The sequence below is a fragment of the Artibeus jamaicensis genome, unplaced genomic scaffold (genome assembly GCF_021234435.1).
Source record: "Artibeus jamaicensis isolate MK-2021 breed Jamaican fruit bat unplaced genomic scaffold, CSHL_Jam_final contig_64, whole genome shotgun sequence".
In the NCBI taxonomy this organism is placed as follows: domain Eukaryota; kingdom Metazoa; phylum Chordata; class Mammalia; order Chiroptera; family Phyllostomidae; genus Artibeus; species Artibeus jamaicensis.
This window is the reverse complement of record NW_026521911.1, coordinates 6,252,255-6,269,541: the sequence shown is the minus strand read 5'-3', so window position 1 is coordinate 6,269,541 and position 17,287 is coordinate 6,252,255. Positions and strand designations below refer to the sequence as shown.

The window sequence follows — 17,287 nt, the reverse complement described above, 5'->3', positions numbered from 1 at the left end:
ATATTTATGAGGCATTGTAAAGGAATGTCTTCCTGAAAAGAAACAGATCTCTTAAGAGGAGAGGCAATTTTATTTGCTCTCCAAGTCAAGAAAACATACAGGAAATTCAGCCACCTGAGAACTTTCAAACCATTTAGACAAAGAAAGGACATAGATAACATGTGCGTTCTTTCTTCTTATTACATAATTAATAGTGATGCAGAACTTTATCTAGATGTCTTCTAAAATTTTCATTCAAATGGTAAGAAGTTCTCTTCTACTGATAAGCACCTCTCCCAGAGTATAGAGGAGGAAAATGGGGGGATTACTCGTCTGACCCTAATTCTGATTAACAGTGAGGAATTGGTGGAGTGGAAATGGAAAAGTCAAGGTAGGTGGGGGGGTGGGGGGAGCAACATGGCGAACTGTTTTATGATACCTTCTTATCTCATGGCATATATAAACTAATTACTAAAATTTTATAGCACACCAAAAATTTATATTTTGCTGATCTGGCAAAAAAATAGGCATAATGTTGATTCATTCACACTGGATGGCCATTGTTGTGTTGGCAGTTTTTTTTAATTTGGCCATTGTCAATTTTATGAGGGAAAAGAGGCCAGTGCCCCTGACTAAATAGTCAGGTGTTGCATGTCTTAACAATTCTTGCAGCACACTGGTTGAAAATTGCTGTGATACATAAATAGTTGCCACTCACTACGCCCTTCGGGAACTGCCTGCTCCACTGACATGAGCTTAGCAACTTGCACGTGACTTGCTTTGGCTAAAGACTTCTAAGAAAACATGACCCACTTACCTTACTTCAGGACAAATGCTCTTTTTTTCCATCTGACACAAGATCAGCAATACCTCAGAAAGCAGCTTTTTAATAAGCTTCAAGCCAGGACATGTAGCACAAGTTTTTAAAAACCAATTCATTGTTGTAGAGCAGTGCTTCTCAATCAGGGGTTATACTGTTCCCCTCTCAGACCTCCCCAGAAGATAGTTCTGGTTGTCACAGCCAGGGGTGTGCAGCTGACATCTGCAGGTAGAGGCCATGTATGCTGCTAAATAGCTCACAAGGCACAGGACAGGCCCTCAAAACAAAGAATTACCTGGCCAAAATGGCACTAAATGCTAAGATTAAGAACACCCTGTTGTAAGCTTCTGGGTTTATTTATTAATACAGCATAACTTAACCTGTCCTGACTAATATAGCAACTACCTCACTAATTTCATAATAGCCAATGTGGAAATAGTTGGGTTTAACCAGTGAGTTGCCTTGGTATTAGGAAGACAGATTTGAAAGAAATCCAGGAAGAAATGTAGATACCATGCTGTGGCATATGATTTTGAAGGTGACTCAAAAGGTTCAGAAACTTCCAGTTCCACAACTATTACTGTGCAGCTGCAAATATTCCAGATAAACAAAAACCAGACAGAAAGGCTAAAAACCAATGTGGTTGCTTGTTGAATTTTCCAGTGAACTTTATATTAAAATAAAAGAGTTTTGTAATCAAAGATAAGTATGTCTTTTACACTCCTCTAAAAATAGCATTAAAAAAGTTAAGTTCCCAAGTTGACATAACTTGAACCTGCAAAAACTGCTAACATCCCAAGAGGTTTTTGCTTGTTTTAGTTGTATTAGAAGCAAGACCAAGCACGAAATGGATCTCTTGTTTGACGCTTGTGAACTAATAGAGAAAGCAGGACAGCTCATCGAGGTAGCCTCAGTCCCTCACCAGCAGCCACCAGCCTCAGCTGGACCACCTGCCTCCCATTCTTCCGTGATAGCTGCCTCTGCAGCACCCTTGTTTGAAGCAGCGGGCCTTTTTAGCTCTGCCTCGGAAAGCTGCGCATGTAATTGCAGTATCAGAAGCGGTTACTGCCCTCCTTAGTGGATAGAAATCGCCCCACCTTTGACACCTGGGGAATAAGTGACAGATTTTATATATACCTGTCCCTGCTTAGCATTCAGAGCTACATCATAGTTTATATTCTATAAAGGATGGAATGCTATGTTTCAGAGGCAATGATTCCCAGACTTTAAATATTTTCAAGCAAAAGCCAGTGAGCCACTGGGTTGTCGATTCTCTTCTAACCCTGACTCCCTATCATTCTAAGTTTAAAAGTCTGGATTGAAGTTAAGAATAAATATTTTGGCCCCAACCAGTGTGGCTCAGTTGGTTGGGTATCATCCCTCAAAGCCAAAGGTCACCAGTTCAATTCCTTGTCAGGGCACAGGCCAGGATTGTGGGTTCCGTCCCCATTTGGACTGTGTATAGGAGGCAACCAACCCATGTTTCTCTCTTTCTCCCTCCCTTTCCCTCTCTCTAAAAATAAATGAATAAAACTTTTTATTTAAAAAAACCCAAATATTTAATTATGTGCCTTAGCTCCTAGCATATTTTAGCCATATCTAAATACAAGATACTAGGAGATAAAGAAGCCAGTCCATCTGTAGCCATAAAAACTCCCCTGAGCCTTCTCCTTTCTCTAAGAATAGAAAGGGCCCTGGCTGGCGTAGCTCAGTGGATTGAGCGCGGGCCTGCGAACCAGACGATCACGGTTCGAATCCCAGTCAGGGCACATGCCGGGGTTGCAGACCAGTTCCCTGCAGGCCAGTTCCCAGCAGGGGATGCACGAAAGGCAACCATACATTGATGTTTCTCTCCCTCTCTCCTTCCCTTCCCCTCTAAAGATAAATAAATAAAATATTTTTAAAAAAAAAAGAATAGAAAGGGTAACTGCAGAGTCCTGATTGGAGTCCATCTCTATTATATATAGCCCATGAGAATTTCCCCATCACATTAGCAATGGCCATCTCTCTTGGCCATCCATCCAAAGCTGTTTGTTTCATTACCTGCAATCAGGTCTAAATCACCAAATCCACATTCTAAAACACCTGCCTGTTCATTGTAGGCCCACCAAGTTCATAGAATTAGAGATGTGGTCAACAAGCCATGGCAGCATGACCAAGACCTATTGTACACTTTCTCTTCACCAGCTTAGCGAGTGGTAGGAGACTTGGCGAAAATAGGAACCACTAGCAAATTTCTGTTCTCGCTCACTCTGATTCAGCTGAGTTATGAAAATCGTGCCTAATGTTTTCTCTTTTAATATAGTAACAAGAATGAGGTATATAGCATTTGGAGCACATTCTTCTATTATAATATTCTTTATTAACCTTAGTTATTTATAAAGTATATTTTAATCAACAGTTCTAAAATCAAAACAAGGAGATAACGATAGTAAATTTAGGCAAAGTTTAAGAAATAGCTTATAATGTGGCATTTAAAACTTAAAATGTGTTTTATGAATTCCTAATTTTTCATCTCTTGTATTAAATCTTTCTTAGTTTTATGCCATCATATTTTTAGTCTTAAAAATGTCTACCTGCCTCCGAAAAGAATGATCAGGTCACAAGATAATACAGATAGCAAGTAAACAAACAGTCTTAAAAATTAAGTATTAGTAGTAGTTAAAGAAATACAAAGTAAATTATCAAGTTATCATTTTTCCTATTAAAAGTTTTTTGTTATTTTTATTACAAAAGTGTAACATCTTTATTATAGAAAATAAGGAAATGCAAATAAGAGAAAAGATGTCACAGTGGCAATTAACATCTCATGATATGGCTGTCATTGCTCTTCCTGTTCGTGTCTAGAATTTATCTGAGTCTCCTATTGATGTGCATTTAAATTTCTTGTTATAAGTTATACTCCAATAAACATCCTGTGTGTCAATCCTATTTTCGTATCTCTGATTATTTTGTTAGGATTAGTTCCTAGAACTGTTATTGCTAAGTCAAAGCATATTGCATTTTTAAGGCTTTTTATTATTTTTTTTACCAAGTCGTTGACCAGAAAGTTTATATCATATGTATGAGAGTATTGATTTATGTGTTTTCCAGCCCATGTTGTCTTTGTTGTTTTTTATCTTCACCACTTTTGATAACTCCAGAGTGGTATCTTGTTGTTTTGATATTTACTTCTTTGATGATAATCAGAACAAACTTTACATGTCTCAACAAAATACCACAAATTAAATAAAAATCTTCACTGTTACAATATTTATAAGAGAAAACAAACATACACATACCTTTAAATGGTCAACAAAAGGAAAGCAGTTAAATAAAAACTGTGACACTCCTCAATAATAAGCTGTTCAGCTGTTAAAACATTAAGTGTGCAAAGTACTTTAACTAAATAAGAAAAATATTCATTCTATATTAGTAAGACATTAGAATGGTAAATTTTTATATGTAAGTTTATCTCTATGATACTCTTTAAATATATAAGGGAAAAAACCCGAAGCCAAAATTTACTACTTTTGAATGATGTTAATTGATTTTTAGTATTTCCTTTCTTTAAGATTTTATGTACTTATTTTTTAGAGAGGGGAAGGGAGGAAAAAAGAAAGGGAGAGAAACATCGATGTGAGAAACATCGATCGACTGCCTCTCACACGTGCCCCAAGTGGGGATCAGGCCGGCAACCCAGGCGTGTGCCCTGACAGAAAATGGAACAAGCCACCTTTCATTTTGCAGGGACAGCACCCAGCCAATTGAGCCATTCTGGCCAGGGCCATGATTTTTAATATTTTCCACGTTTTTTATAGTTAACGTATCCCATTTGTGAAGAAAATACATTTGAAGGAAACTGTCCACCTGCAATTTGTGTAGCATGTATTCTACAGATAATATTAAGACATTTGATATTAAAACAGGGAACATGAACAAAACAGAAGTAAGATTCTGGTAAGCAGTTAATCAGCCACTTGTCAAAATGTTCAAAGTTTCACATGCTTGAGCATCTGACAGTGGTTAAATCCCCTGAAAATGTAATGTGTATTTTTTTTCCTTTTTAGGTTGCAGCTGTTGATCTTCTGGTTCCCGGAGTTGGAGAGCTCTTTGGAGGAAGCCTCAGAGAGGAACGGTACCATTTCTTAGAGCAGCGACTGGCCAGGTATTGGTCAGACCTAAAAGAAACGAAATTCAGAAATTGGGGACAGAGAACTCAAAGGCAGTCATGACAAAGTAACAGAGAACAGTTCATGGGCCTCAACAGCTGAAACTCAAATTCTAAGTGATCTTGACCAAGTTGTTACTCGACTTTCCTCAGCTTCCCTTTCTTAAAGAATGAAACTGTTGTGTGAAACAGGCCAGAATAAAAGGTGCCCACTATTTGTATGTCCCTCTTCCTATGGAAGCGGCTTTTTAAAAAGTGAATGATAGGGGAAGGGAGATTTTCCCTTAAAGCTTATCCTTCGTTTTTATTTTTCTCTTCTCTCTGTTCTTTTTTATTTATTCTAAATTATGACTCTTATAGAGACATAAAGAAAGATAGACTCTGAGCCAGAGAAAGGATAAAGATGGAAAGAGACAGATACTAAAAATACCTGCTAAGCCCGCATTTAGAAGCAGCGGTTTTCCCTTCCTCGGGCTTTTCTACGTCGTGGAAGGGTCTTGATTTAGCTGTTTGACGAGACCTGGGAAACGAATCCGTAAACACACAGACAGTGTTTTGGAGAAGAGCAGTAGGGCGCCGTGTTTCTAGTTGAAGTACCACTCCCATATGTGGTGGCCTGCCAGCACACCGCAGTGGCTTCCTACACTAGCCCAGGCTGAAACCTCCGCTTTCCGGGGCTTCCACTTTTGCTGTGCCGGACTTTTTTAAAAAAAGGCTTTCCCATGCGGCAGGCGTAATCCTTCCCTCCAGATAATACTGGGTTTCATAGTAACGTGGAAAAGCCATTAAAACATTTGAAAATATGCTGCTAAATTAGCCATCGTAAGGCCTTCTTTTCCTAATGGAGAAATGCTTTAAAAGTTGATGTTTTCCAAGGTCCAAACCTATAAATCTATTGGGTAACTTGGTTTTGTAATCTTAATTATTTGAACTGCTCTATTTGGTTAGGGTCCAGAAGTAAGGGGATAAATATGTTCCGGGAGGACTGTTTTTTTTTTTTTTTAAATCAGAGTACTTAACTCCTTACTATAACAATAATGTTAGAAAGTCCTGGGAAAATCACAGAATTGAAGTAAAGGTCAAACTCCTTAGATGGAAAGAATTTAAAGATTCTCTGGGTCTTTTTTAAGCACAATAAAAATCACACATGGCAAGAAACCTCATCTGTTGAAAGATTAATTGGTCTGTTTTCTTTGCATGCTTCCTTCCTTCAGGAAACTTGCCTCATGACATTAAATGTTTTCCTAATATCTGATAATACCAAATGTATCTTTCCTAATGAAATGGGTATGTTTTCCTCTCTCACCGATCTGCCTGGGACTTCTGTTTATGCATTCTGTATTTTTGTATATTTGAGTTTTTCATCCTCCTGATCCTTTCAAACACACTGTGGTCTCAAACACTTTTTTAAAGAACTAAAATTACTTTTAATGAGTACTAAGAGCTTAAGACTTTAACACTTAATTGGCAAAAACCAATCGGCAATCATATTATGAAGGTAGCTTCGGAACCTGTGTTATCAGTTTGATGTACAGAGTGGCAGGTCTCTGCACCTGGTTTGTGTGTGCCTCGAGGCAACCTTAGGTAGCAGGAACAGTGCTTTCCTTATGGTGCAGGACAGTGCACGCATGTCAGATGCACTCCTTCTCTCGGGCCCTGGACCATGCTTTCCCTCTGTAGCATTCATCTACTATACCACTTACTGGGTAATACCTGGGACTGTTGTTTAACTAACCTTTCTTACCATATAGTAAAGATGCAGCTCCTCAAGTAAATTGCATGGGATTTGAGAACATAACCTTTGGTGTGTACTTCTCTGTAACAAGCATACAACCCAGAACAAATGTTTGGTGGTTAGTGTATTTATTTATCTTACGGACATTCTCTGAAAGAATTTTTTTGGTATTCCTTTTACAGCTCTGGACTGACGGGAGCCTACCAGTGGTAAGAATGAGGCCTCTGATGATTGTTATTCTAGCTGTTGGTCTCAGCATTGTACAGTTTTGCTTGTTATCCCAAGGCACTACGAAAGAGTGTTAAAAATGATGAACTAGTTCTCGCAAGATTGCTTATTTCTTTTGAGTCCTTGAAAAATAGTAATGGTAATGGCTATTTGTTTATTACTTATTGTGTACTAGATAACTATTAAAATTTTGATGTATATTATCTCATGTAATCAGCGTAACATCCTGTGAGTTAGGTACTATTCTTACTCCCTTTTTATTACCTGTGCAGACCTGAGGTCTAGCGATGTTAACTAACTTAACTAAGAACGCACAGTTAGAAGACAGAGCTGGGACTTTATTCGTAACTATTATGCTTCATTTTCTTTGTGGGTGAAATTAGGGGCTTGAACTAAGTGATCTTCACCAACTGTAGAACTCTAAGGTGCTCCGGGAGTATCACCTGTCTGCATTCATACATTTGCTTCTCCAAAGTTATTCTGGTTTTCCTTCCTCAGACCCTTTCTTCAAATAATTTTCAATACCTTTCAATATATGCACATTTTAATTTACATTTTATTTATAGCACTCCTGTAGGATCTTGGCATAATAATATCAACAATATTATTAATTTTTCACCTGTCCTCAAGCGAAAGAAGGGTCAAATTACACACTCACTTTTTGGTATTAAGGAACTAGATTTCAGAAGTGTAAAAAGCCTAAAATTGGGTTCAGGTATTGGGCCTTGAATACCTTTGTTTTCTTGTTTAACCAGTAATGACTTTAGGCTTGTTTAATCTCTCTTGAGTCTTGGTTTTCTTGACTAAAAAATGGAATGATCATATCTACTTCACAAGGTTACTGTAAGGATGAAAAGAAAAAACATAGGCTAAGTATGTACATAGAGTAGAAGCTCGTAAATGCTAGTTCCTCACTCCTCATCCCTCTCCTTCCTTTGTTCTGAATTTTGCTGTTAGGTAGATGAGCCTGATTGATCGATCTTACGCATTTTATGTCAGCTTCTGTCTACAAGATAATGTCCATAGTGTGTAAAACTAGCTAAATGCACATTTTAATTATTGGTTAAGTAAGTTTAGGACGTTTTCTGGTCCTTATTAATCATTTCAGTACTATTCTTTTCCCAGCTAAAGTTTTCAAACTGTTAAGATCTCCAAATATAAATGTATATTATTTAGACCTTTTCCCTTTTAAATGGTTATAGTATTTCAGGGTAGAGGGAGTTTTAAAAACCTGCATGTCTGTGACCTCTGCTGGCGTTCCCCCCACTGTGCGTGGCCACCCCAGGTGTCTAGGAATCTACTCACTTCCTATTTCTACATGCCATATGCAAATAAAATTTGTAACTAGTTCCACAAATTTTGTACCAACTCTTCTAAAATCTGGCTACCCTGGAATAAATTGAACAAAAATCCACCAAATATATATATTCATTAGAAAACTTGTTTCTTAGAAGTGGATTTTTTCATCTATTAAAGCAAAGGGAAGAAAAATGCCAAATTTAGTTTTAGAATTCATACCAGTGTTTTGACATCAACGTATGAGAAATCTAGAACCACCTAAGCTGTTGCTATACTTCTGGCCGCCAGCTCACATCCTGCAGGTGTTTGTGGCAGGTGGTTTGAATGCCCTTTGTTTCATTTTCTCACTAAATCAAAGTACACCCTGCCCCCATGCCTAATCAACTTTGAGTTAATTCAGCTCAAACATTTCAATTATTGAAGACTGTGTTCCACCCATTTTTCCTGACAGTTCTTACTAATCTGAAGCTTTATACTAGATACTCCTGTTTATAGATCTGTCACTTGGTTCTGACTCACCTGGTTGCAATTCATTTTTTATTTTAGAAAGATAAGTACTGAATGTCAACCATATCAAACACTAATGCATGTATCCATTATTGTTAACAGTGGGAGACAGGTGATAGTCTTTATCCTGCAGTTGCCAAATGACTACCAGCTTCTGAAGTTCGATTCTGGAACCATAGCACTGAAGTTTGATTCTGGGATTGATTTTATAAATCATTCAAGAAGCTATGCATTTGTTTTCATCAATATTATATAACTCAAGAAGTCTCCCACCAAATGACATAAAAATATTTACAGAACATTCTTCCCCCTCTTCTTTCCTAAAATAATTTTATCCCAGGCTGGTGTATTGACATCTGAGTTTGAATCTTGGCTGTTTCATTTTCTGTGCATTCCTAGCCTTTTCTGTGCATTCCTAGCCATCTTCAGTGGGAATAGAATATCCATGGGTGGGCTTCAGGGGCTGTCTAGCCTTCCAGAAAAATGGCTCTGGACATCTTCCACTGGGCTTAAAGCAGAGAACTGGGAGTTCTTCTCACTGCAGCACTCACAAGTGTATTTTTATACCTTCAAGCAATAAATCTTCATATAGTAAGCATCTACTCCAGAGCAGGTACTGGAGATAAAAGGTTGAATAAAATGCAGCTCGTGCCCTTGATGTACGTTATAATCTAATCTATATATCATTTTATAATTTATCAGACAAAACTCTTCACTCTCTGTGTATCAAACTATGATTTGGTAAGGAAAAAGCATTATTAATATACTAAGAAATAGGAAATGAATATATTTTGAAGAAAATTAGTAGCTTCATGAGGCAAGTTTCTCATATATAATTAAATAAATAAAAGTAAAAGTATCATGTAACTGAAGTTCATGAATGCATGACAGGGTTTGCTACAGCCGGGGTAACATTAGACAGATCACTTTAACTTCTCTGTGTGCTTCATCCATCTGTGGGGGCAAAACTGGTCTACCACAATGATGTCAATGACCACAAATGATTACAAAATACTTTAAAATATAAATTCTAATATAAAGCAGACCCTGAACAGCATTTATAGGTGATGATTCTCTCTTTTTCAAACTCAGGTATCTGGACCTCCGTCGATTTGGATCTGTGCCACATGGAGGTTTTGGGATGGGATTTGAACGCTATCTGCAGTGCATCTTGGGAATTGACAATATCAAAGATGTCATCCCTTTTCCAAGATTTACTCATTCGTGTCTTTTATAGATGGAAGACTGGTTAAGGAAAATTGCCCAAGCCACAGGTACTGCACGTGAATGTGCATATAGGAGAATGTATGTTTGGATTTTATAAATACAGAAGTTTTCAAAATGTACTTGTCATACCATAGCATATAACATGTGAAGAATAAAAGTGATCATGATTTTCTTATAAAGTGCAGGGCATTTCATGGAAAGATGAACTCTCTCAAGAAGACATACTTATAGCAGGTAGAATCTCAAATCCATTGTATCAATTAATAAGAAATGAAGATATTGAACAAGATGGTTTCAGAGTTCCTTTCAGACTTTAAGAGAGGACGAGATTGTGTATTTTACTTTGTCTTTAATGATTAGATCACTACCTTGTGTGACCTTTGAGAAACAATTAGTAACTAAAAATAAAATGTTGGATCTTTTCTAGCTTGCCATTTAACCTATGACAAATGCTCATCTTATTCTATGTGCGTTACTAAACATTATAGAAGAAAATATTCCTTCTTTGGGTCTTGAGTTAATAGATTTGCTATTCTGAATTGAAATCTTCTTTCATCAGATTGGGTGAAAAAATCACATTTAATAACTCTTGATCCTCAATAAAATGGGTATAGAAGGATAATACCTCAACATAATAGAGGCCAGATATGGCAAACCCTCAGCTAATATATCCTCAGCAGTTGAAAACTGAAAGCTTTTTCTCTAATGTCAAGAACCACTATTATTCAACACAGTACTGGAAGTCCTAGTCACAGCAGTCAGGCAGAGGAAAGAAATAAGTATTCGAATAGCAAATGAAGAAGTAAAACTATCACTGTTTGCAGATGACATGGCTCTATGTATCAGAAACCCTAAAGACTCTACCGAAAGAGTCTTAAAAGTGACAGACAAACACAGTGAAGTTACAGGATACAAAATCACTGTACAAAATCCCATTGCTTTCCCGTACGAGATTCAGCCATTGTTAATATAAGGGGACTGGTTAGCACGACATCGCTCTCACCTGGCAGCCAAGAAGAATTGACTGGAGTGCACATGTGTGAACAATGACAACTTCACTGTACTAGTCATTGGGAGCGGTAGATGCCATTGCATGAGCATGTGCATTGTGTGGTTATCACATTCAAAATGAGTAAGTAGAATAATCAATCTACACCAAATTTTGCATGAAGCTTGAACATTTCTCCATGAAAACTATTCAGATGTCAGAAGGCTGCAGCTATAGGTAACTGGTGATTGTCACCTTCATGCATCATGTCTCATGCAGAGTTTTTTGGCAAAACATCAAATCGCCCAGGTGACACACCTCGCCTACAGCTGAGATTTGGCACCCTGCAACATCTGGCTTTTCCCAAAACTAAAATCACCTTTGAAAGGGAAGAGATTTCAGACCATTGATGAGATTCAGGAAAATACAGTGGAGCAGCTGGTGGTGATCAGGAGAACTGTGTAAGGTCCCAAGGTGACTACTTTGAAGGGGTCTAAGATGTTATTGTCCTATGTACAATGTTTCTTGTATCTTCTTCAATAAATGTCTGTATTTTTCATATTACATGGCTGGATACTTTTTGCACAGACCTCATATACTAACAATGAAAAAGAAATAAGACAATTCCATTTATGATTGCAACAAAGAGGATAAAAATACCTAGCAGTAATCTTAACAAAGTGAAGGACTATACTGAAAACTACAAGACATTGTTGAAAGAAATTGAAAAAGACACAAAGAAGTGGAAAATATTGATTGGAAGAATTAACATAGTTAAAATGGCCATATTACTGAAAGCAATATACACATTTAATGGAATCCCTGTAAAAATCCTGATGGTGTTTTTCAAAGAAATAAAACAAAAATTTCTCAAATTTATGTGGACCACCAAGGACCCCAAGTAGCCAAAGCAATCCTGAACAAAATGAGAAAAGCCAGACGTATCACACCCCTGACTTTAAATTACAGTACAAAGCTAAAATACTCAAAATAGCACGGTATTGGCAGAAAAATAGACACACAGACCAATGGAACAGAATTAAGAGCCCAGAAATAAACCCACACATATGTGGGCAAGTAATTTTCCTCAACTGAGGGTCTAAAACCACAGTAGAGAAAGGAATGTCTCTTCAACAAATGGTGCTGGGAGAATCGAAAAGCCACATGCACAAGGATGAAACAACACAGCTATCTGACACTGTACACAAAAATTAATTCAGAATGGATTAAAGATTTGAATATAAGGTCTAAAACAAATACAAAGAAAATATAGGTGCTAAACTTATGGACCTTGATCTCAGAGGGATTTTTGTGAACTTGACCCCAAAGGCAAGGGAAGTAAAAGCAAAAATATATGAATGGGCCTACATTAAACTAAAAAGTTTCTGCATAGCAAAAGGAACCATCAACAAAACAAAAAAGCAGCCAACCCAATGGGAGAAGATAGGTGCAAATGCTATCTCCGATAAGGGACTAATATCCAAAATATATTTTTTAAAACTTATATAAGTCAATAGCAGCAAAAAACAATCTAATTAAAAATGGGCAAAGGACCTGAGCAGACAGTTTTCCCAAGAAGGCACGCAGATGGCCAACAGATACAGGAAAAGATGTTCAACTTCACTAGCTGTAAGGACACTGCAAGTCAAAATCACAATGATATACAACCTCACACCTGTTAGAATGACTGTTACCAATAACACAGGAAATAACAAATGTTGGAGAGGATGTGGAGAAAAGGCAACCCTCATACACTGCTGATGGGAATACAAATTGTTGCAGCCTCTATGGAAAACAGTATGGAGATTCCTCAAAAAATTCAGAATAGAGCTACCGTATGATCCCAGCAATGCCTCTTCTGGGTATCTAACCAAAAAATTAGAATATGCTTGTCATAAAATATATGTAACCCTGTGTCCATTGTAGCATTATTCATGATAGCCAAGATATGAAAACAAGTTAATTACTCACTGAGGGATGACTGGATAAAAAAGGAATGGTGTGTATATGTACATACACATACAATGGAATACCACTCAGTCATAAGAAAAGATGGAACACTGCAGTTGGCAACAAGGGTGGATCTTGAGAATATCATGCTAAGTGGAGTCAGATGGAAATGGACAAGAACTATATGATTTCACTCATATGTGGTATGTAAAACAGAAAGCAACAAATGAACAAACAAAACATTCATTGGCACAGACAGCAGTATGATGGCTACCAGAGGGGAATATGGGTGGGGGAGGATGAAGAGGGTCAAATGTATGGTGACAGAAGACTAGATTTTTGGATGGTGAACACACAATGTAAAGTACAGATGATTTATTATAAAATTGTACACTTGAAAGTTGTATGTTATTAACCAATATTATCCCAATAAACTTAATTTTTCAACTGATGTTTTTGTGTTGACCACATCTTCTTTTTTGTAGTTTGATCATATTTACTTACTTTTTAAGTATATTTTATTGATTATGCTATTACATTTTCCCAGTTTTTCCCCCTTTATCTCCCCTCCAGCCTGCACCTCCCATCCCTCCAGCATTTCCCCCCCTTAGTTCATGTCCATGGGTTGTACATTTAAGTTCTTTGACTTCTCTGTTTCCTACACCATTCTTTACATCTACCCATCCATTTTATGCCTACCAATTAATGCTTCTTATTTCCATACCTTACCCACCATTCTTCCCCTTCCCCTCCCCGCTGAAAACCCTCCATGTGATCTCCATTTCTGTGAATTTGTTCCTGGTATAGTTGTTCGCTTAGTTTTTGTTTTTAGGTTCAGTTGTTGATAGTGAGTTTGCTGTCATTTTACTATTCATAGTTTTTTATCTTCTATTTCTTAGATAAGTCCCTTTAACATTTCATATAATAAGAACTTGGTAATGATGAACTCCTTTAACTTGACCTAGCCTAGGAAACACTTTATCTGCCCTTCCATTCTAAATGATAACTTTGGTGGATAGAGCAATCTTGGATGTAGGTCCTTGCCTTTCATGACTTCAAATACTTCTTTCGAGCCCCTTCTTGCCTGCAAGGTTTCTTTTGAGAAATCAGCTGATAGTCTTGGGCACTCCTTTGTAGGTAACTCCTTTACTTTTGCTGCTTTTAAGATTCTCTCTTTATCTTTAATCTTAGGTAACTTAATGATGATGTGCCTTGGTGTGTTCCTCTTTGGTTCAACTTCTTTGGGATTCTCTGGGATTCCTGGAAGTCTGTTTCCATCACCAGACTGGGAAAGTTTTTCTTTGTTATTTGTTGAAATAAATTTGCAACTTCTTGCTCTTGTTCTCCTTCTGGCACCCTTATGATATTAGAACATTTAAAGTTTTCCCAGAGGTTCCTAAGCCTCTCCTCATTTTTTTTTTATTTCTTATATCTTCATTCTGTTCTGGTTGTATGTTTATTTTTTTTTGTTCTAAATCATTGATTTGAGTCTTGGTTTCCTTCCCTTCATTGTTTCTTGTATATTTTCCTTTATTTCACTTTGTATAGTCTTCATTTCTTCCTGCATTTTGCAACCAAACTTGATAATTTCTGTGAGCATCCTGATTACCAGTGTTTTGAACTCTGCATCTGATAGGTTGGCCATCTCTTCATTGCTTAGTTCTTTTTCTGGAGTGTTATCTGTTTTTTCATTAGGGCCATATTTCTTTGTCTCAGTGTACCTTAATTATAGCTAATGAGATGTATAAATTATTTAAACTAATCACTATTGTGATTAGTTTATTTTAGATGTATATAACTTATATGATAATCAGTAAAATAGATTTTTGATACCTATGAAAGAAAAGAGTACTTATATTTGAAAATTCCATTGGTCCTTTTTCCAGGGAAATTTGACAAAAAGGTGTTTTCAATCCAAGATGAGGATGCAATTATAGCTAAAGCTAAAGGGTAGGTATAATAATTTGGGAATCAAAAGTAATGATGTGTATTAGAGTGAGAAGATCACTGGTTTAGGAGTTTCTGACCTGACAGTTCTAGCACCTTGCATGTATGATTTTGGACAGAACACTGTGTAATGAGCTCGTACATCATTTTCCTCAGAGTCAATATAATAATTACCTGAAAGTGTATAAAACTGAAAGACCACACAATTGAACTGTGAGTTACATATATGGAGACTTACAGTAGATTGTGTATTCAGTAGAATTTGTATTATCAAGTAATTGTGGAAAGGCACAGCTGCCTGAATAATCAACTCTCTAAGTCGCATTAGATGACTTGTCTTAGGTTATTTATGAGTTAGTTTATATGTTTAATTTTAACCTAACTCAGATCAGACAGCTGAAATGAGCTACAGAATCTTAGGATTGAAAGTCATGGAAGTCACTGAGAGGTTGTCAAGATCACACTTGTGTCTAATGCAGAGACATCGTGTGTACCCAGGCAACATCTCTTGGCAAAGAGTTCACTATCCCACGTACTAGCTCATTTCATTTTTGAATCTCTCTAATTGGTAGCTCTTGCTGAACTAAAATTTACTTCCCTGGAACTTTAATCCCTTGGACTTAGATACCAAGTATAGGACAGAGTAAAAGATCATTAGTGCCCCAGCCAGGTGGCTCAGTGGTTTGGATCATCACCCCATGCACCGAAAGACTGGGTTTGACTCCTGGTCAGGGCGCACACCTGGGTTGGGAGTTCCGTCCCTGGTCAGGGTTCACGTGGGAAGCAGCCAGCTGATGTTTTTTCTCTCTCCCTCCTTCTCTCTAAAATCAATAAGCGTATCCTCAGGTGAGGATTTTTTTTTTTAAAGAGTGATAATTTGGGCTTCTGTAAGGTTTACTTCAACCATGGGTTAAAGAGATAAATTCATAGGACATGTGCTATAAAATGTAAAGAACAGGTCAAATATTACTAAGCTTGCTAGAGAAGGCATTTCTGAAAAGGTGATGTTTAACCTTTTTAGCCCTAGAAGATAAAATACAAAAAAAAATCATTTTAAAGCATTTGTAACATTGGCCAATTTTGATTGACATTCAGATCTTGATACTGGACTGAGTTTTGTGGAGAAAGAATCAACAAACATTCACAAGCCTCAGACCGGCTACACTGATCGTTTGCAAGGCTATCAGGAACCATGCCTCCAGTGATTTCCGAGGAACCAGGTGGAACTGTAGTGTTCACACGCTGGCGGGGCATCAGGAAGGAAGTGATAGAGGCCCTGGCTGGGTAGCTCAGTTGGGTAGAGTGTCATCCTGATACACCAGTGTTGCAGGTTCGATTCCTGATAGGGGCACGTACAAGACTCAACCAATGAATGCATCGATGAGTAGAACAACAGATTGATGTCTCCCCCACCTTTCCTCTCTCTCCCTAAAAAAATCAATCATGAGAAAGTGATAGAAAGAATACTGAATTAGAGAAACCCAAATCCTGGGTTCTGGTCCCAGGGCCACCATAATTTAGCTGTGGAGCATTATGCAAGTGAGGTCATCTTGTGGCTTCCAGTTATTGTTAAATGTCCATACTTATTGCTTTATTCTTTTCCTTCACAGTTGATCACACCATGAGTATCTGGTTGAAGCCAAACACTTGCCACTTATGATAAGCTTACTCATTTTCACCTTTGGCTCAATACCACGACTACTACGACTCCCCTCCTCCCCCTCCTATTCCCCCCTCTACTGCTTTCTCCTCCTCTTCCTACCGATAATTGAACAAAAACAAACATTGGTATCAGACAAAGATGATAAAAATGCCAAAACAAAGTATTGCCTGTGGGCATCATCAATAGCAAGAAAATTTAAAATGTCCACTCATACTTAGATCTCCAGATTCTACATATAGCATGTATATGTGTAATTCGATGTATAATGAATAACAGTATGGGTTTCATAGTTGTGGACCAACTATAATGTTATATAATAATCTTTTTCATCTTCAACTGAGGATATTTTTATTGATTTTACAAAGAGAGGAGAGAGAAAGAAAGAGAGAGGAAGAGAAACATCGATCAGTTGCCTCCCATATGCACCTCGACCAGGGATCGAACCCACAACCTAGGGGTGTGCCCTGACCAGGCATCAAACCCTCAGCCTTTTTGGTACATGGGACAATGCTCCTACCAACTAAGCCACCTGGCCTTGGCTATAATAATATTCTTATAGGGCTTACTTTGTAAATTAAAAGGTTATTTGTGGGTGTTCCTTTTTTACTTGAGTAAATAGTTTCCAATGAGGAAGAAATCAGATTCTGTTTTTCCAAGATTTCCAAACATCACTTCAAAATAGTAAGCCCAGCCACCTAAGAAAGAGTGTATTCTAAAACTTAGAAATGTTTTTTTCCATCATTAATTCTCATTCTCATTTCAAATTTTAAGTAGGTGGAGAAAAGTAGTTATTT

General features: G+C 37.4%; 1 protein-coding gene across 3 annotated transcripts in view; it reads left to right on the top strand.

Annotated features, from left to right (window-relative positions):
• NARS2 (asparaginyl-tRNA synthetase 2, mitochondrial) overlaps window positions 1-11,497 on the top strand; it is a 117,377-nt gene extending 105,880 nt beyond the window's left edge. For 2 of the 3 annotated variants that reach the window (XM_037138547.2, XM_053670803.1), the window contains 3 exons: window positions 4,849-4,946; window positions 6,867-6,893; window positions 9,811-11,497. In XM_037138547.2, the coding sequence (XP_036994442.2) occupies window positions 4,849-4,946; window positions 6,867-6,893; window positions 9,811-9,955 (270 nt within the window). In that variant the 3' untranslated portion in view covers window positions 9,956-11,497. The remainder of the gene's footprint in view (window positions 1-4,848; window positions 4,947-6,866; window positions 6,894-9,810) is intronic. The other variant, XM_053670801.1, reaches the window with a different exon arrangement.
• Window positions 11,498-17,287: the final 5,790 nt, after the last annotated feature.